The 21,900-nt window shown below is 38.7% G+C and overlaps 1 protein-coding gene across 1 annotated transcript; it reads right to left on the reverse strand.

Moving 5' to 3' along the window:
* Nucleotides 1-797: 797 nt before the first annotated feature.
* Nucleotides 798-21,749, reverse strand: LOC135463056 (neuroendocrine convertase 2-like). Its single transcript, XM_064740378.1, has 12 exons — nucleotides 21,438-21,749; nucleotides 16,371-16,532; nucleotides 15,503-15,604; nucleotides 13,865-14,089; nucleotides 12,478-12,624; nucleotides 12,045-12,121; nucleotides 8,740-8,828; nucleotides 7,799-7,971; nucleotides 7,223-7,465; nucleotides 6,611-6,711; nucleotides 5,796-6,006; nucleotides 798-4,186 (listed from the first exon to the last, which is right to left on the reverse strand). The coding sequence occupies exons 2-12, from the start codon at nucleotides 16,527-16,529 to the stop codon at nucleotides 3,206-3,208; spliced, it is 2,508 nt and encodes an 835-aa protein (XP_064596448.1). The 5' UTR covers nucleotides 16,530-16,532; nucleotides 21,438-21,749; the 3' UTR covers nucleotides 798-3,205.
* Nucleotides 21,750-21,900: the final 151 nt, after the last annotated feature.

A 21,900-nucleotide genomic window follows, 5' to 3' on the forward strand; every position in this document is an offset into this window, starting at 1 on the left:
CAATGAAATATATCACGTACAGTGTATGGCTATTCAGATATGTTTCGCGAAGGCTATTCAGCGTGAAGTGCCTCTAATATCTCTACCGGACTACCCAGAACAAACTTTATCTTTGCCACCTATCTAATAAATCTACGGACTTAAATTTTTTGGAGCCAGAAAAAAAAAAAGAAGAAAACAAGTCAATACATTTTTGTCTGAAAAAACAAAAACAAATAAAGTGCCTTTGTAAGAATTTTCCCCGTATGAAGCTGTCTAGCCGCAGCTGCTTCGGTCCCAGATGATTGACACTGGCTCGATTTCAACTCTTGCCGATTTCGTAATTTGGCAATAAGCGAGTAGATTTGTCAAGTAACTGGAAAAAGGAGGTAGTTTACTCCGATTTCCTCCACAAATAAACCTAATCGCCTACACACAAAGTGAATTATTCTTGAGTGCGACATTAAACGATTATCAAATAAATCACAAGCCTATACCTGTACTAACCGAGAATTCCCCATCACTAGACGCTGACTACAAAGACAAAAGATGCTTTGTACACAAGAAACAATTCACAACACATGCGGAAAACTGTTTTGCGGCGGTTTGAAGTTACGACATTCGGTGTAATCGCCACTGTTCTAGCATATCCAATACCCAACTGCTGTGTTTTATGCGAGGCATGAAAGCACGCCAAAACACTGACAAGTTTGTCTAACGCAACATGCATCAACAACAACAACAAAAAAACCCATAAAAAAGACAGCCCAATTAATCAACAGATGACATTATAAAAAAAAAAAAAACTTCCAAAAAAACAAAAACAACAACTTACACTCAATTTTCAAAGCTTCAATTAGCAATGATTTCAATCTTTCCCGTCACGCGCATGTTTGTCTACATTGGTTAGAAGTAAGTTATATAATAAACCTCTAGCCTGAAGATAAAGAGATAGTCCTACATGTAAGTCAGCATGAAGTTGGTATGACGAGAGCTAAAGTGAAAACTGCATTACACAACATATACAGTAGCTTCGTTAAAACAACAGTACTGGACCAAATACAGGCTCTAATTTATTACACATATTTTCATGAAAGGAAAGCCCCGCAAAAAAACTTGCTTACTTGATTTTGATTACATACCCTCATATCCTATACGAGGGCAGTGGCATTTACTGATATGGGAAACCTGAGAGTCAGAAACTGGACAAACCTCAGGATACACAGAGCTACATAGAGCTGCAGGGAGACCAGTGAGAGTTCCATTCACAGTCATAAATACCTGCTGACACCAGCTAAAACAGTAAAGGTGTGTATATAATTGAATATAGTTGTCAGGTCTGCATTTAAACTATTGAATATATTTGTCATTTTATACACTGTAATTGTCTCAGTACAAAAGTACTTACAGAAAACTTACATTTATTTTCACTATAATACAAAAATAAATGACTTCAAACTCAAAAACAAAATACCCATGAAGAAATTATATAGTATATATAAGTAAATAAACACTCTATCCAGTTTTCAAATATACTTGAAAGATAATCCACTAATATGTGTACACATCACTAAGCATGGAAGAAAATTTCATAAAAGGAACACAAATCTTGGTGGAAAAGTGTGGAAATATAAATGCTGTACATCCCTGAAAAATAGTATTAAAGCTCTTAAAGGATGATAACAAAAATATATATGGGACAATTCAATTCTTAGGATATTTACAAACAGCTGTAAAACATAGGTCATGGACAAAAAAGCATGCATGGCTCAAGGCAATCACTAACAAGCCGTATCACAATTTCATTAACGACATTATCGGATGACTTTGTATACCTTAGGACATCTGGTAGTCTCAGTAATTAAGCATACAAGAGTATTAAGGGTGGGGAGGGGACATAACAGGCCGGTTAACACAGGTCAAATCAAAGCCAACCCAACTATAGTTCTGTTGTGACAAATTATTCATATTAGTCTTTTGCAATTGGGATCAAATTAATTATTGTAAATTTTTTGTTTTTATACATCTGACTATATTTATAAGGTATTGGTCAATGACAGGAGCTATTCATGTGGCACAGTCTTAACTGGTCGGTAATTAACAAGTTGTTGTTTTGAAAATATCTAACTGACATATTTTGCAACACTAAGCTAAATAAGATCAGCAAAAGATCTCACTAAATCAAGTATTGTTGGCTAATATTGTTAGTGCGCAAATGCTGAACTATGAGACAGTCTTCCACATAAAAATGTACTGATGAAAAATACAGCATCCCAAGGGTGGGGTTGAGGGGAGGGGGAGATGATAGCAAATGAACTTAAACAAGGCTTGTGAGAATCTCAATTACAATAACATTGAACATTAAGATTAATTCAACACATGCCTGCTACCTTACAAATTACTCTCCTTCAGTGTGTTAACTAAATAAACCTTGTTCGGTGAACTTTATCAAATCCCTGAAATTTCATTTCCTCAGCAAAAGTCCTCTAGTGTTCTGATTATCAGATTTAAATCAAACTTTAGGTGAACTACACAAAACTAAAGACCGCACCCCTCACCCCCCACCCCCACACAACCTAACCATTTTGTCTTACTTCATAATGGTCAGTTAAAAATATAAACACAAGGTTCCATATATGTTAATTATGTGAAGTTTTCAGGTGAAACTCTACAACAAAACAGTACACACCATTCCATCCCAGCCATTTGCTTTATAACATACTGTTACCTCTGTTTAAGATTTCTACATTTAACTTCTCAAGTCAAAATAATCAAACCACCATTCCTATAAGTTGAGATATATTAGATACTTCAATTTCCTGACAAAAGATTTATGACACTATGGTGCGTAGTTTTAACGCCATCTTGAATTTTCTTCCATGGTTACTTTAAATGCATCGTAAACGCTCACTTTTGTGCAACAGTCCAAGGTGTACTTTCACAAGAATTAAAATTTAATTACGTTTTTGGACCGATTCAACACTCTGCACTAGTATCGGAAAAATTATAACAAATGTGAACGCTGAAAGTCAACGGTACATGTGAACCGACCAATCAGTGATCTGAATGGCATCAGTGCTTTACACTGCTAGTACAAGTAAGCTACATAACAAAAAAAAGAAATTTCTCCCCTTTTTAACAGTAAGCTTCAGCTGCCTCAAGAACCAGGATACCGTCAACCGTCTGTATGATTGGCCCCAACTGCATATCCCAATCATTACACCCATTATTCCCAGTCTTTTATTAGCTGTTGTATCCTGTCCATTGCTTCCCGGAGACTATCTTTATGTTCCACAGGTTGACTTTTCTTGCGCACTTTCATTGGGAGAACAAGTCTTTTCAAATCGGACTCCTCAGTATTATCAGATTTTTTCTTTAGTTTCAAATTTGTTCCCTTAGAGTTAAATGAATCTCTGATGTTCTGTAACAGTGAGTCAATTCTTTTGCTGATGTCAGCGAGCAGATTTGGGTACTCCTTCGAAATGCATTCCAGAGGAGACTTCTTTCGGTCTTCTTTCTCCTCTACAGCCTTCTTGTTCAGGACGGACTCTAGCATCCGCTTCAGATGATTCTTTGTTGTCTTCCCCTTCTTCTTCTGAAAAGCGTCCAGCAAATCTGACAGTGTTTTTATTTCCTCTGGACTGAGGCTCACATCGGTGTCTAGCTTGGTGTCTGGTTTGGTGTCCATATGGAGAGCGCCGTGTTTCTCCACTGTACCATCATCAAACTGTCTTACGCTGACCGTCAACGACTGCTCCCTTTCCCTAGACATAATAAGATCTACCTCTGTCTTGTCGGGAATGTAAGACTTTTTCTGAACTCTCCTACGCTGGGAGTAATTCTGGTCATCATGACCATGTAATATGAGGCCCCAGTGTTCCATCAGACCTTCATTCACTCTCCCACTGTTCCCGCCACGATCCCGTACCATCAAGGTCCATGTACCCCTGGGGTCCTCCCCCCACATCTGGACTGTGGTGAAAATGAATTCTATACCCTCTGTGCTGTTGTCTGCGGGTCTCGGGGACAGCATCTCTGATCTCGTCCCCTGGGGAGACTGCAGGAATATCTGACAGTCCCCGCGATAGGTCAGATTCAGTTTGACAGTAACCTGTACATGTTCCAGGGAATTAACATACTGATCATCTTCTCCAGTGCAGGCATCTGTCTCAAGGGTCAAAGTCAAGTTACCCCACTCTCTATTATTCTGAAAACAAAAAGACCTACCATCACACTAAATCTGTGGATATGTATGAATGCAGTATTTATTGTCAGAATAAAGATTATATCAAGTTTTTGGAAACTTATGAAATACATTGATATATGCACACTTCTGCAAAGCCTTCAAGCAGGCTCAGAGATTCATGGTATGTCAAAATTTGCCACCTACACTCTAGGTGCATAAAACAGAAGTGTTTCATATTGCATAAGCCTAAGAATTTTTTTGATGCAGCACATTAACAACAACTCCTTGTATATTTGAAAGTAAAATGGCATACACTTGATAGGAGACTATTAAATATATGTAACAACTGCAAAAAGGTAGTTCTCCAAAATGATGATGTATTAAGTGAATTTGACAGCTTCTTGTTATCCTCATGTGAGGTTGTTTACACTGTAAATCAGGAGGATGTCTGACTGCCACATAAAAGCACATTTGCTCAGTGGACTACTGCTATGCTCAACAAGTTTTCACAGCGACAAGTATGGTGGTTGGAAGTTTTCATAAGAGTCAACAAAATGGGGTGACAAGGCTAAACCACAGACCTTTGGAAAGTTGCAGACAAACTTTTTCCCAAGAGTGACATACATGTATATACAAGTACACCACACTGGTGGAAGTCGAGTGGCCTACAACAAATGTCACACTGCACAAATGGCCAAGGGGTTGACAACGACCACTTACAGGCACCAAGTATCCCATGAATAGTGAGTGCTGGGGTAGTCAACAAATTCTCTGTTAAAAGCCACGACTGTACACGCTACACACTGTGTGCCGTAGGTTAATTGGTTGTAAGCCAATCACAGCTCTCCCCACAGCATCGTAAGTAAACACATAACAGCAAACAGTCCAGAGTTTGGTGAGACTTAAACCTGGAGAGATTGCTGAGGTCACTTACTTATGTGTTCTCATTAAAATCTTCACCCACTGGTGAATGAAAAGGTGAACTAATGTGAACTTCTTCAGTGCCTATCCCTGGTGGAATGCGGGTTCCATAAAACCTTATGTGTACTTACTGGTTTATGCTTTGTACAGATGTCTTTAATACATGTACAAATATGTCTGGCAGGGACATTGGCACAACTCTGGGCCAGCATCACCATTTGGCTACAGTCTGTAAGACTAAATGTGTACTTCCTGGTTTGCGTTTTGTAGAGGGCTCTCACAGATATGTCTGTGAGGGACATTGGTCCAAGTCTGGGCCAGCATCACCATTTGGTTACAGTCTGTAAGACTGAATGTGTACTTTCTGGTTTACGTTTTGTAGAGGGGTCTTACAGATATGTCTGTGAGGGACACTGGTCCAACCCTGGGCCAGCATCACCATTTGGCTACAGTTTGTAAAACTAAATGTGTACTTTCTGGTTTACGTTTTGTAGAGGGGTCTTACAAATATGTCTGTGAGGGACAATGGTCCAACTCTGGGCCAGCATCACCATTTGGCTACAGTCTGTAAGACTAAATGTGTACTTCCTGGTTTACGTTTTGTAGAGGGCTCTCACAGATATGTCTTTGAGGGACACTGGTCCAAGTCTGGGCCAGCATCACCATTTGGCTACAGTCTGTAAGACTAAATGTGTACTTACTGGTTTACGTTTTGTAGAGGGCTCTTACAGATATGTCTGTGAGGGACACTGGTCCAATTCTGGGCCAGCATCACCATTCGGCTACAGTCCAGGACCCCGAAGCCAAAGTTAGGGCTGACATGGAAACCTGCCCCATTCTGAATCCAGCTACCATCGTTGATAGTGATGCGGGCAGAGTTGACAACAATGTGCTGCACATCACGCCATGTCAGATGGGGGCTGGAATTTGAAAGTGACAAACATAAAACACAACATAGCAAACCCTTCTGGCCATACCTTACATATAACAGCAAAACTTGTGCTTACCAACTAGAGGTTGTTCTGAGGATTTAGTTATTTACCTAAAACTTAGATGTATGCAAGACTGCTTCACATAGTGTAACAGAGGTGTTGCACACAAAACAAATCTGTGGATAAACAAATGTTTTGAGATCATCTAGTGAACAAAACCTTGCACTAAAAAGTAAACAAAAGAAATAGGCTCCAATAGATAGGTGCCTCGCCAACTGTGACAGGGAAAGGCAGACGAGGGGGAACAACTCTGTCTGTCACACCTGTAATTCTGTAAAAGGCACTGTAGTACAAAACATGCCACGCACATCTCACAAAGAAGAATCATTTGCTGATGTGCTGACTTCACTCCTAGTGTGTCAGTAATAAACTAAGTAAACAAGCACACTAATAATGTGTTTCAACACACAAATATGATACCGGTTAGGATAAAATCAGTTTTCCAGTACATCCCAATCAACACAGGTTGTACAGAAGAGAACAACTGCGCTATTCTTCAACCTTATACAAGTATATGTATGGAAGATCTTACTTTGCCTGTAGAGCTAGCGCTATGCATCCAGCAGCCATAGGAGCAGCGCTGGATGTGCCCTGAAATCCCAGGGTACACTCCTTGTGCAGGTCTGTGGTTACCTGGAAACAGACACAGGGAAAGCACATGAAATATGTATGTTCGTTGATGAACAGAAAAGACAATGGGATGACACAATGTGTTTCTGCAAACATCTATACAATCCCTAGGTTTGTTGACAAACAGAGCAATTAAATTTATCAAAAATAATAATGGCCACTATGTGTAAAAAATACAAAAAAAGGAAAAAATACATATATATTTCAAGCATGTTGAAACATAGTCTGACTGCACACAGAGCTTGTTCACAAGATGATGTGCACTAGTGTTCATAAGGCAGTAATCCATTAAGTATCAGCTTGAGAAATTCTGTAAATTTCTCGTCGAATATCAAAATCTGAATTTAATATCCTATATAATAAATCTCTCAATATGTGAATACTGGTTAACATTCACATTACACATAGGGGATATGCAGAAGCTAACAATAAAGGGAAGATTTACTTAATTATTTATCTGATTGGTATTATATGCGGCCAACATTATTGTGGCAGAAATTTAATTGGATCTTACCACTTTGATCTTTGGTTGATGCTGCATGTTCATCTCGCTGGGTGTCTCGTATCCACCTGTGGGGACTACAGCCAGCGTGGAGGGGCAGACTTCCATAAAGTATGGGCGGGCACCCCGATCATTCACTGAGCCGATGGACACAGTTTCTGGTCTGGACACATAACCATCAGCGTTGCAGTCATCATTGGTCAGTCCTCCATTACCTGTAGCCCACACATATATACTGCCCAGTCCGTTCCTGCCCTATAAAGGGAAATACGATTGATTCTATATTTATCTATTTGACTGCTTCCATAACACCATATCCCCTCTCTGCTTCCCGAATGCGATCAGTTTTATGGATTGACAAAACAAGAGCGCATGGGGTAAACCACAGATTTATGATGACTGTCTAATAAACTTTCCCGTGTACATATCTGTTAAACATCACCTATCACTCTCAATGCACCTTAACTGCAACTTCAAAATGAATTCTTATAGTTCAGAGGTTAGGGCTACAATCTGTATGTAACAATATGTATTATAATCATCCAATACTAACCCTGATGTCATCACTAATATCAACAAAGCCAGTACCTTGAGAACCCCATTCTCAAAAGCCTTGACAGCCAGTGGGTATGGTCCCTCCAGAGTTTTCCCATCATCCCGTGGTCCCCAGGAGGCGCTGAACACATGCACGTAGTTCTGTTTGAACGACAGAGCACTGGCCTCTAGGAAGTCTGTCACTCCACCATCTAACATCCTTACACCTTTAATATACAGGGAGAAATCTGTCACAGGCATGCCTGACTCAACAGTACAGAGTTAATATTTAATTCTGTAGCCATTTCACATCATGCTTAGTTTGACATACAAGAGACTTTTTGTCTACATTAAAAAAATATTGTTAATTGTTGAATGAGAGTGTCAATTTACACCCAAATCTGGCCTTGCACATGTGCATTCAGGAAAGAATGAATAAACTACATATCAAACTTACACCTGGTTTCACGGACTTAATTTACAAATATTGAAAATATTAAAAAATATTATTTAGAAGGTTTAAAGCTAAATAATGTTGTTACTTCTACACTGACATTCAGTAGTCCATGGGAGATAACTTTGGGAAATTTAACATCACTAAGGGAGACAACTTTGGGCATACAACTTCATACGTAATTTTTATTATCACACATTTATGTGCCAAAAAAAAAAAATAACCATTAATACACAAACACAAAAGTGTGCTTGATGACAATGATCAACTTTATACATGTACACGTTTTTATTTTCAGTCTGTAATATTTACAAGCATGGATATTTACTCTCCGTCTGTAATACTTTATACGTACAATAGCAAACAATCATCCCCTTTACCACTTCATAATTAATTTGTACGTTAGGGTGGTATCCTGTTGTATAAAACGAACTTTTAATAGTACATAAAAGTAACATGTTTAATATGTTACATTCTTGATTTTCTTGTAAGTAGGTCAAGTATTGGGTTGAAATAAAAATGAAACCCAAACAGAAGTTACCTCCAATTCTTGCATCATAAGCCACACCCACTCCACAGTTGTCATTGTTAGCCTTGGCAGCAATCTCACCAGCACAGCGGGTTCCATGGCTGGCAACACAAAAACACAGCATTTCTGAAAGGCTAATAAGCAAATTTATTTTCTAACAGTTGTTAATTCTCTGGTTATGTATGTACAGTACAGTCATATAATCCTGCATTCATAGAATATCAACAGACACAGTATTTAACAAAACTTCAGGAATTGTTTCTCTCAAACCACTGTCTGGAAAATGCTTAACAAATACTTTAAAAGTAATTGATTGATTTATTTAATTTGTGTTACCATGCTCATGATTTATTCACACATAAAAGATGCCAAGTTTATTATTAGAGGAACCAGCACTTTCAACACTAATTCATCTCATTTTAACTACTTCTTTAACTGCTGTTAGTCAATTTTTTGAGGTGAGATTTATTTTATTTCATTTATTTTTCAACACCGTACTCAAGAATTTATAACTTATATAATGGCCCCATGGATATTGAAAACTGGAGAATCCACAAAAGCTGGATTTGAACCTGTACTACACAACATATTAGTTACTTATACATATATCTAGTGGAATGATCAAATTGCACAACTGCACAAAACATACAAATATGTTTATCACAACCACATCTCCCACTACCTCATACATGTTTAGTTATCAATCATCATCCATGTATACCCATCACCTTATACGTGTACTCATCACCATACATGTATATTCATCATCATCATCCATGTATACCCATTATCATCCATCTTTATTCAGCAGCATCCATCTTTACTTAGCAGCATCCATCTATACTCATCATCATACATATATACTCATCATCATCATGTATACCCATACCCTTATATGTATACTCATCATCATCCATGTATACTGATCATCATCCATGTATACTCATCATCATCATCCATGTATACTCATCATCATCCATGTATACTCATCATCATCATCCATGTATACCCATCATCATCCATGTATACTCATCATCATCCATGTATACCCATCATCATCCATGTATACTCATCATCATCATCCATGTATACTCATCATCATCCATGTATACCCAGCAGACGTGTAAACACTGTTTTATAAAAATGGTTTAGTGCCTACTTTTTCCATCTTAATTAGGAAAAACAAGCATTCAAACTGGTACCTAAACAATCCACTTAAAATAAAACAGAATGAGTCAGGAAGACTCAGCACTGTTGTCATGCACCATCCAATGGCAGATATCTCTAGTTCACTTTAATATACAGTATCTCATTTACTTGATTGTTGTTTAATGCCATACTGAAGAATTTTTCCCTTACATCATCAGCATAAATGATAAATGCTTTGGCAAGTCACTGACAAAGTCTGGCATAGAGAAATTCACACCATATTGGTAGAAGACATGTGTGATGAACTGGTTATTGTCACCTCGGACCCAACCAAACAATGACAGCGGGTTAATTCCCTCACAAATGCCACATTACAACCCATACCTTTTGTGTTCTTAAGCTAATGATCCTCAAGGAGTTACAATAAAAACGTACATACCAAACATGTGTACCAATCAGAGGAAATAGCCTACTGTTCCTGTAATGTCTGATGCTACATAAAATTAATGACACTTAATCCCAATTACCAGTTACACGGATAGGCCATGGGTGACATACTTGTAAAACAGGTTACAGTTGCGTGGCTTGTTGTAGTACATAAATTTAAAGCATGCATCAATCAAGTGAGTAGATGAATAATTATATCTGGGAAAATGGGGAAAAATATTTCTACGCACATGCCCCTGCATTATGCCATAATGTCTTCCATATCATGACAGCGATTTTAGCACCCCATTCATTGACCACCCTTGTCAGCCGATTTGGGTAATTGCTAAGCCTACTTTTAAACAGCATGGTGTTTTAATATTCATTTATGAGGACAGGTTTCTTTTTACTGGTTAAATCATAAATTCATACAGGCAGTAGTAATAAGGTCTTGGTCATACGTATTCAATAGGATTTACATATTTAGCATTTGGTGTACTTTCTAAGTGTAAATTATGAAACACTGTATCCATGGTTTGGTAAGACAGTGTGCTGTGGCGTCCACAGACAAATAGTTACAAATCAAACAGACACAAATATAATAAAATACTTCATCAAACAAGAACATGTTTGTTTTGATTGCCCAGTAGACGTTCAGTACACAAAGTTTTACATGCAACGCGAGTACAGCAGCTCCATTTCAACAATTTACAAACAAATGCTCACATGGAAAGCTTAACTGTTCACACATTCCACCACACCTGCAAGGCTAACCATGCAATAAATATACATCAATTACCTCTATATCCTTCTGAGGAAAGCAGCAGTAAAAAAACAATGTGAAATTAACATTTAAAAACAGCAATTTTTTTCTGTATTCATACATATTACTACATGTATATAGAAGTTTTTGCTTTATAATAATTTTTGGCGTTTTTTTATGATCTACTATAGACTATTTTGATTGTTGGTGTACATGGTGTTTGTCTTGTTTACATGTGAAGGAAACCGAAAAAGAGCTCAGAAAAAAACATAACACCTCACCAGATAGGCACGGCATGCGAGGCACACTTAAAACTGGAAACAACCAGAAAGATTTACTCACTACACAAATGTATTAAGACGACAAATTCTCTCAGGGCTCTGCCCGGATTCCACCCACCATAATGCTGGCTGCCGTCGTATAAGCGAAATATTCTTGAGTATGGTGTAAAACATCAATCGAATAGATATATAAATAAATTCTCTCAGTCTCTCAAAAGTAAAGATGTCTACACTTAATTAGGATTACCCTGGATACAAACTGATAGCCACAATATGCAGGTTTTAAGACACAGCTTTACAACAATAGAATGGAGTCCTTTTGTGACAGGACGATGTAGGGACAGTCTGCCAATTTTAACATGGGGTGATATACAGCATGTAGGAAGCCAATCAAAAAGGACTGGACTGATCTTCTGAATTATGTACTTGAGTGAGTCCCGGTTCCCAATATTGCAAAAGAAAATGATGTTCTGTCAGTACTTTAATCTAAACATTATCACTGCCCTGTTAAAAGACGCGCAACTTATCTTAGTATATGTATGCCGCAATGAGGCGGCATCATTTTGTACAGGGACGTCAGTGTTGTCGTAATGGGGCAACTCGAAAACTGCACACTATATATCTATACATGATAATGTGCTTACAGTGAATCAAACACTTGCAATCAGAGTGCGACTTAGTTCGTGTGACAGTGTTACCTGTTGTACGGATCGTCATCTCTAGGCATGGGATCATTGTCGTTGTTGTCATTAAAGTCAGCGCTGGCTTCAGGATCCTAAAACATAGACACAACAAAACACCCTCCATTAGTTTTCATCTGAAAGGTGCTTTCTTGATCTCAAAAATTTTTTTAACTTAAAAAAAGGCAGTCTCTGGAGGAAATCTCGGTGAAGGGCAGGGGGAAAGTAGGGGTGGGGTCTGTCTTTTGGTGGACTTAATGTAAACCACCAACCTTTAGCAAGTTACTGAGAAAAGGGTCAAGTAAACTGGAGCACTAGCAACAATATCTTATTGCTCTATGACAATATCAGTTATTCATTACTGTCTGGGAGGAGAAATGAAAACTGAAAATATTTCCAAGTTTATATTACAAGGTTGTTATACTTCATTGTTAATAGATGATTCACTCACATAGTTGTCAATCAAATCTGGGTGGGTGTGGTCTATACCATCGTCAAGGATACATGTGACCACCCCTTTGCCCGTAAATCCCATCTTCCAAGCCACTTGTACATTGAGGTCCATTCCTGGTAGACCGCCTGATTGACCTTTGTTAATCTGATCACAAAAAAATGCAGATAAATACACTCACAAATGAATCCAGGGCCTGGTTGTTCAAAACTGTTTGAAGACTTAATACCAGATTTAACTTTAAACCAAGTCCTCAATTTTGTACTTTATCCAGAAATAATTGCATTATAGTATATTAAATATGAACTAGGCCTGCTCCTGTTATACGTTAGACTTTGGTCAGCTGTATTGGGTGCTGAATTTGTCTAAAAATCTTAATTATAAAACTGACTAAATACCAGTTTTATCTAAAACACTTTCCAACAACTGGGCCCTGGAGATCGATAATTAAGTGCAAATTACAGCATTCCGCTTTTCTAGGGCTGAGGCCTTCTGTAACACTATGTTCATATAAATGGAAGGCTGGTCTATAAAAGAAGAAACATATGACTGAAATTTAATGACAAATGAAAAGAACTGGGTCCCTGACTAATAAAACTGAGGCAAATTCACTGCTTATATATGATAAACTGGCAGTGTCTGTACACACAGTTCACATGTATATATATATATACCACGTTATATATTACATGTACTATATAAGACATTTACATACATATTTCCGCTGAAATTTATCCAAGAAAAGCAAGACACATGAGACAAAGTGAAAACATACATGTAAGCACAGCGAACTGCTGACTAGTAGCTTTCTGCAATATAACCCTGTGCACGAAACTTGTTGACAAACCTCATCCATAAAAAGCAAATTGTTGAACTTATATAAAACACTTTTTTCAAAGGCTCTTAATTACTTCCCACACTGTTTCAGATTACTATCATCATGCCAAATCATTTTAACATATTAAGGTGCCATGTAATATAGTCTGTATAGCCTCCAAGACATTTTTTTACTTTTAATACATATCCATGGTTAGGCTTATTGGTGAATGCCAACGCTTTAACCACCTGAGCCAGAACGGTGCCCCAATATAAAACATACAGCCTGTATCTGACACCAGACAAAACTCACCAGATACCACTCATCCGGGTAGTAAGGGCAGAGCGGTGCCCCAATATAAAATGTACAGCCTGTATATGACACCAGACAAAACTCACCAGATACCACTCATCCGGGTAGGAAGGGCAGAGTGGTGCCACAATATAAAATATACAGCCTGTATCTGACACCAGACAAAACTCACCAGATACCACTCATCCTGGGAGGAAGGGCAGAGCGGTGCCCCAATATAAAATGTACAGCCTGTATATGACACCAGACAAAACTCACCAGATACCACTCATCCGGGTAGTAAGGGTCAGAAAACTTCATCTCCATGCGTACCACGCCCAGGTTATCCTTAGTGTTCAGTCGGCTGTCCTCATCAGGCAGGTATCTCTGGTATATGGACTTATTCGCCACTTCTTTGTAATCAAAATCCCGCTGTTTGTCGTAGATGATGTTACGACGACGCTTCTCTCTCACCAGATGTCTCTGCTGAGCTGCATACGTCACCTAGGGGCAGATTCAAACTGTTCTACAAGAAGCTGGACATATTTAAAGCATAGGGATGACCAAGTGTTAATTCATTTAATTATTTAATTTGTGTTTTATGCTGCACTCAAGAATATTCTACTTAGACAACCAGCATTATGGTGGGAAACCCACAACCCTCAGGTTATTGGCAGAGGAAGTGAGGTGATCTAAGGTTCTCGGAAACGACACTGATGAGAGTTTCCTGGGTCACTGTCACCAGGTGTTAAGGTACATAGCTTGCATCCATCTTGAGTGGAATACTACTGGACTTGTTCTGTGTCAACATGCTGCCACTGAAGAATAAAGGTAACACTACCAGCAAGATGATCTCAATTCAATTTCACTGTATGCCAAGGACATTTAATTGTAAATATCTAGATTTTTCAACTTCTACCAAACTTCATTTGCAATGCTCTCGATGGCTAAACTGACAATAATAAAATAAAGACACTGACAATCCTAATTACATGAGCTTCTCCTGCAAGAAATAGTTTTACCATTTTCAATTTTGAATGAGTATCTAATTCGCATACCTGCTTCTTTCAAACATTAAGTGTTTTCCTTGAGTTCATACATTATTTGCACAATCAATATTTTACACCATTCTGAAAGACTATCTCACTTACCAGCTTACATGAGAGTGATCAGGTTTGTGGGGGAACCACTGCACCATGTACTTAAATCTGACAAACCTTCTCACCAAGGGTTTTCATTTAGAATTGAAGAAGGAACTGAGAGTTCAAAGGTAGATGGTTGAATTGAAAGTAATTATGTCACAATTACTAATGATTTAAATTGTAAGAATATTCAAAGTAGACGGGTACGGGGATGGTAGCAGACAGCGGTCTGCAGACTGTTACTTGCCCTTTTTTAACACTCTGCTCACCTACATGTAAGCTGAGCATGCACAAGATCTTAAGACACAACTCAACGGGTCACAGTAAACCATGATCATACATGTAAGACTTTGTATTGAATGGCATACAGGTAACAACAGACTGGTGTACAAGTCCAGCTGATCTCTGTTGTTACAGAACATATGCGAATAAAGTCAGATTGAGCTGACTTGGGCCTCTAGCTCCCCTGTATGCTGATCTTAACATGTATTTTATTTATTTGACTGGTGTTTTAGGTTGTACTCAAGAATATTTGACTTATACGACGAAGGGCAGCACTATGAGGGAGGAAACCAGGCAGAGCAACGATCATCCACAGGTTACTGGCAGACCTTCCCACGAAAGCCTGGAGACGAAGCTAGCATGGGCTGGACTCACAGCAACTGCGTTTCGTAAAAGGCTCCTGGGTCACTGTTCCACATTGGTGTGCTTGCCATGGAGGTCCCCTCGAGCTTAACATGTACAGCTGCGACCAAACTAGCCTCAATCAACTTACCCTAGGGTCATTATGAAGTTTACCCAGATGGTGATCAGCACTTCTCTTGGACCTGTGTTCCACTTCTGGGTGTATTAGATGATACAAATCCAGGTCTGGGATCTGCACATATGTATACATGTAAAATTACACCAGGTCTATTCACAGGTGAATGAGGATAAATGACAATGACAGGTATATTTCAGGTTGCCAATGGACAACCAGCTGAAAACAGTTACTTCAAATGGGCTAAAGACAAGATAAAGCTAACACTGGTTGTTGATAGCTGTCGACTGTTGGAACAAGGGGCCAAAAGAAACAAACAAATCCATAACCAAGTATTATATTTATTTCTATACGACAGAACACCAAACTCAACAATTTTTTCACTGAAATACACAATGATGATCTGTTTTATGGGTGGAAGAAACACCAACCTTTGGCAATTTATGGCAGTAGATGTACTTTCTAAAAAACACACAGGTATGTGGAAGACATGTGGTCTTCACAATCAAATGGTCTTCACAATCATATGGTCTTCACACAACACTTATTGACATCAAGACCACACCATCATTGAAAGAGAATTCCAACTCCAAGGTCAATTGCATGTATTATACAAGTGCATTATACATGTAAATGCTCACTCAAATGGTCATGTGTGGGATATGTATATTCCCATATCCTGCTGCCAATGCCATGTTGACTAGGTTAACTCCCTTTGTTTGGTAACATAAACAAGGACATTGCTGCAGTGATTTGCCAGTGCATCAACCTTCAACACTGAACTGATGGGTCTCTTGCAGGATATATTTGTTCCACTATTACTCAGTGATAGGATACAGAAATATATGGTATCAGTAACCCTCATAACCCACATTAATCTTACCACGTCATCAATGTAGAATCCATGCTCTTCAGCCAAAGACCTCACACTATCAATTCCAGTCTTCACCTCCACCACAAAGCCATTAGTAAAATCCGTCACATCCCCAGTGCAAAGTCCTACCAGGCAGACACAGACTGTAGACAACAATGGCCAGTCCATTTTCTGTGAACAGAGACAAGCACAATGTACCTGTTTGTATGTGGGACTCACAGCCAGAATAAACAATCATTACTTGAAACTTATACATATTTATTTATTACGGCGTTTTACACCGAACTCAAGAATATTTCACTTATGCGACGGTGACCAGCTTTATGGTGAGAGGAAACCGAGCAGAGCCCCGGGGAAACCCACAACTATTCATAACCAAAAGAAACTTTTATATACATGTACATAATACCTGAAATTCTCACAAATATCCATACAGAAAGAGAAACAAGTGTAAAATCCTGATTCATATATTGCCCCAGGATTAACATTCCCTGTTTTGCAATATGCTGGTGGTATTTCAACAATACCCGTTCAACAATACCCAACCACCAATTATATTAAGATCAAAATAAAGTAACGGGTGCATACATGTATATGGAGATACGCATGGTATTTTTTTTTTGCTTTAGATGTAGCAAATATACAATCACTGCATATAAAACAAACAGTTAGCATTATGACAATGTTAATGTACTCAATTTTTCACCATACTATAGTTTTTCTTGAACCTGAACCTTATATCTAGTGATTATACCATTCCAATACTGTGATATGACACAATTAATGTTGTAACCGATGCAATGATGTGACACAAGTTCACAATATGACACAATAGTTTGACACTTGGGACAATACTGGGACACATGCTAAGTGACACAAATAATGCTGTGATCAGCACGTATACATGCCACCTCCCTGATGAATCATGATTATTTTTTTTTTTTTTGATTGGTGTTTTACGCCGTATTCAAGAATATTTCACTTATACGACGGCAGCCAGCATTATGGTGGGTGGAAACCGAGCAGAACCCGGGGGAAACCCACGACCATCCACAGGTAGCTGGCAGACCTTCCCACATACCGCCAGAGAGAAAGCCAGCATGAGCTGGACTTGAACTCACAGCGACCGCATTGGTGAGAGACTCCTGGGTCATTACGCTGCGCTAGCGCGCTAACCAACTGAGCCACAGAGGCCCCGATGAATCATGACAAATATAACAAACATAGTACACATCTCTCTCATTACAACACTGTTTACCACAACACGCAATTCAGAACAACAGAGACAAAACATGTTCCCAATTTTTTTACACACCCTTTCAAAAGTTTCAGTGAAGAAAACTTTTAGATTATGTAAATTCTTTGCACTAAGAAGCTTGGTTTTGTGCTGATTTGCTTTACAAGTAACATCCAGCTTCACACTATGTTTGTTCCTATATTATATACGTCACAGGCTATCATTAGCTAACAAACAATGTACAACAGCCTTAACTTGTGACGCAGTAGGCGGATTTGTCCCCCAACAACTGCACTGTAATGACAGTATAAAAGGTGTAAACACACACCACCCTATCACACACAATATAGGAAGAGTGAGGCAATCAGCTACTCAGCTTTGTCACATAGTACTCAGCACTCCATTCAAAACAGTCATATAACAGTACTGTAGATGTGTCACAGCATTAAGACGACACCAAGTCTGTAGAGTAACACACCCTCTACATGTAGCTTAGGAATTATGAGTCTTGTCTAGGGTTGCATATTGTACAGCCTTATAGCTGGTCTGAACAACTAACACAACATCTTCAAGCATCACTAAATTCTGTCAGTTAAATCGTAGGCTTTCTATCCCCTTAAGTGTGGTTTATTTGGGCCAAGAGGATATACACCTTGTTGATCAGTCATAAATTACAGGAGCTTAATAGGTAATACAGAGACAACTTCATTAAAGAGATTAAATTACCAGTACAATTACATGCATGGATAAACTGTCACTCGATCAGACTTGAAGGAATTTCTGAAAGGACAGATGAAATACTTTTGTAAAATGTCATTTGTCATTTAATTCTTCTCGCAAATGTACATGTAGATATTTTATTGCACCCTAGAAAATTTATATTCCAAATGTACGCGTAACAGGATACAAGCCGTACATAATTCCTCATGTCTTCTGAACACTGCACATATCACATTTAATTAAGCATACAACCCTATAATGTAAGGCTAGTAGCTTAGTGAACTATATAAACACTGATGCAGGGGGCCAAATAACTGGGCTCTGGTCATAAATGAAGTCAGCATTCATCTAATAATACCAAACAACATACTATCACGTACATGCATTTCTGTGTCTCAGTGTGTATCCCAACCAAGTCATTAAACCTCTATGGTGATCCAGACAGTGAATTACAAAGAATTCGTGAATTATAAAAACCCCATGTATACATTATATTTCCAAGCCATAATATTTTATATATTTATTTGAATGGTGTTTTAGGACAATATTTTACAGCAGCCATATATGACAGTGTACAAACAAAGATCTCCAGGTTTTAGATATACCATGTACACTTCAGAGGTACTTCAGAGGTACAAAATCATGCTGATCTGGCCTACATCAAATACACACAGAAGCTGTACCAGAATTGTATCATGACATTCATGCATATAGCCATGTTGCTGTTTTTTGTTTTAATTTCCTTCATGTCTGTAGAATCAGAGCAAAAACAATTTGTTTGTTTCCATTATTGTACAATGTACATGTATGGTTGATCACTAAACCACAAAGTCTATAGGTAATTCCCCACATCTAACAAGCGCCTATTGCCACAAAAAATTACCCCCCATCTGTCTGTCTGGAATTTAATGCTATACTCCACATCATTTCACTCATACATGTCATATGACAACAGTCTGCTATGTCAGGGAAGGGGGTGTGGGGAAGTCAGGTAGATGTATGTAACTTGGCTTTGGATTACAGCCAAAGTAAATAAATTTCAATGGGACTTGATTCCATTAATGGAATCAAGTGAGTTAACTGTGCATTTTCTTGATACCAACAATGATTTCACCAGCTTTCTGGTGCCCTATCTATTAAAATAAACCACATTAAAGTTTTAGGCTGTACACTTGAGGAGGGATAATTGAGGAGGGCCTGGAAAGAGAAAATAAGATATCGAAAATCACAAGTATATATATATATATATATATATATATATATATATTTATTTATTTATTTATTAAATCGGTGCTTTACATACTCAAGAATTTTATACTAAACTGTATACCTGAGGCAAGCATTATAGGAGAGAAAAATGGGCAGGGGTCAAGGATAACTCTTAACCGTCTGCAAGCTGCTTGCAGACATTTCCATGACTGATCTGAGAGGTCCTGAACTGATTTTTTTGATTGGTGTTTTACTCAAGAATAACCGTACTCAAGAATATTTCACTTATACGACGACGGCCAGCATTATGGTGGGTGGAAACCGGGCACAGCCCAGGGGAAACCCACGACCATCCGCAGGTTGCTGGCAGACCTTCCCACATACGGCCGGAGAGGGAGGCAGCATAAGCTGGACTTGAACTCACAGCGACCGCATTGGTGAGAGGCTCCTGGGTCATTACGCTGCGCTAGCGCGTGGTCCTGAACTGGAACTCACTGCAAATGCATTGATGAGAGGTTCCTAAGTTAAGCTCTAGCAAGCTAAGCACTATAAAGCCACGGAAGCCTCTAAACCCAGTATGAACCCAGGAATCACATACATTTGCCACATGTACAATGTACTGCTCCTCTGGTTACTGAAGTGCCTTTAATAAAGGAATAGTGTTCAGATTTATGATTTATTTATTTACTGTTAAATTGACTTTTAAAAACATTAAAAGGGTACATAAATCTGAGTAATAAGCCACTTAAAATCACAAGAGAAAAAACATGATTTTATATATTTTTTTTCACCAACACTTGGTAGTCTTCACTGAATGACATCATATGTGTGTTTTACTACAATGCCCAGACCAGGCCTCAGACCGGCAGACTGGCACTCAGACCGGCTTTTAGGCCGACCCTCATGAATCATCCACTAGGATTTTAAATTAACATGGTGGTATCTTTGCATTTACAAAATGACATTTTAACATGAATTCCCACGTTATACAGCCCAGACAGCCTGGGGCTAGCCATCTATGATGTCATCCCCTGAGCCGTACCAGGCAGCCGGCTTGAAATCGGCCAGGGCTGTCAAAGCAATCTGTTGTTTTTTGTTATGTATGTATGTATGCATGCTTTAATATAATACTTAACAATTTTTCAGTGAAATGACGATGAGGATTCATTAGGTGTGTGTACATATGTTGTGTCTTCTTGTGGACATGTCGCCATAGTGCTGCCATCACCGACTATCATACCAAAGACACCAGACATGGCAACCCACCCAGTCCCAGCATACTGACACTGGGCTAACCAGTCATGTTTCTTCACTTTAACCTCTGAGTGTTAAGTGCCTAGGGAGGCAGCAGCTAGTACCATTTTTGAAGTCTTTGGTATGACTCAACCTGGGTTTGATTTCGGGGTTGTTTTAGGTGGATTTATAATCAACATTACGTTTCTCAAAAGCCATTCCTGTAATACACAGTTTAACTGGACACTAATCAATTAAGTTATGTAGGTCTATCATGTAGCTTACTTCTAAGGTTTACCATGAGATCAGTTGAAGCTACACATATATGAGCATGTAGGCCTCCGTAAGTCTTTTACATCAGATTTTGGGGTCTCTCAACACTGGGAATTCAAGAAAACTGATTTTGTTGCACAATAAAAAAAAATCATGCTGCTCACTTAAAGAGGTAGGGAAATATAGAACAACTGATACGGGATAGAAGCTCTTACCTAGCTAGTACATGTATGCCTATATATTTCGGAATTTACAACTCGAAGTGAACAGAACAATATCAGAGCTACATGTATGCCTACAAAGTACCATTGAGTGTGATACTATAAAAACTGTAACAGCACGGTAGTTAGGCCCTAGCTAACACTTGTATCAGTCTATGTACGCTTAATTTAAACTATTTTTACCTGATGGCTTGCCTCGCGTGCAGATCGCTGTCCACACCTTTGTGCTTTGCTCTATATCATGGTCAAGTCTAATCTCGAACAAACACAGGCGCAGTGACGTCAGGGTGCATTTCTCTACTCTTCACTACTTCAGACTGGCGCGTGGGTGAGGTTGTCAGGTTAAGCTAATTCTTACGATACCAAAAAAGACGAACCAGGGCGGAAAACCTGACAAAAAAAGGCAAAACGCTCAGGATGAATCACTTTTAAACAAAAACATACAGTTACTGGTACAACTCCAGGCACATGGCAAACACTTCTCTATCTAAATGTGTCGAGTATTCTATCATATCAAATAGATAAGTAAACAAACCAGTCGAATGTCGCAACAACTTGTCCGATTTGGTCGGTTTCCGCTGTACATCTGGTCACATGACCGCCCTTTGGCCCCCTGGTGACTGAAAGAGCAGTCAAGGCCAAACTT

The sequence above is a fragment of the Liolophura sinensis genome, chromosome 1 (genome assembly GCF_032854445.1).
Source record: "Liolophura sinensis isolate JHLJ2023 chromosome 1, CUHK_Ljap_v2, whole genome shotgun sequence".
NCBI classification, from domain to species: Eukaryota; Metazoa; Mollusca; class Polyplacophora; order Chitonida; family Chitonidae; genus Liolophura; species Liolophura sinensis.

What these genes read in the sequence shown, in the direction of transcription:
- LOC135463056 (XM_064740378.1), bottom strand. Translation starts at nt 16,529, where the DNA reads ATGGACTGGCCATTGTTGTCTACAGTCTGTGTCTGCCTGGTAGGACTT. An exon ending in ACCCGGATGAGTGGTATCTG is followed by an intron (nt 12,625 to 13,864) that starts GTGAGTTTTGTC and finishes TTTTGTGATCAG; the next exon opens with ATTAACAAAGGTCAATCAGG. An exon ending in TTATGATGCAAGAATTGGAG is followed by an intron (nt 7,972 to 8,739) that starts GTAACTTCTGTT and finishes TGTATATTAAAG; the next exon opens with GTGTAAGGATGTTAGATGGT.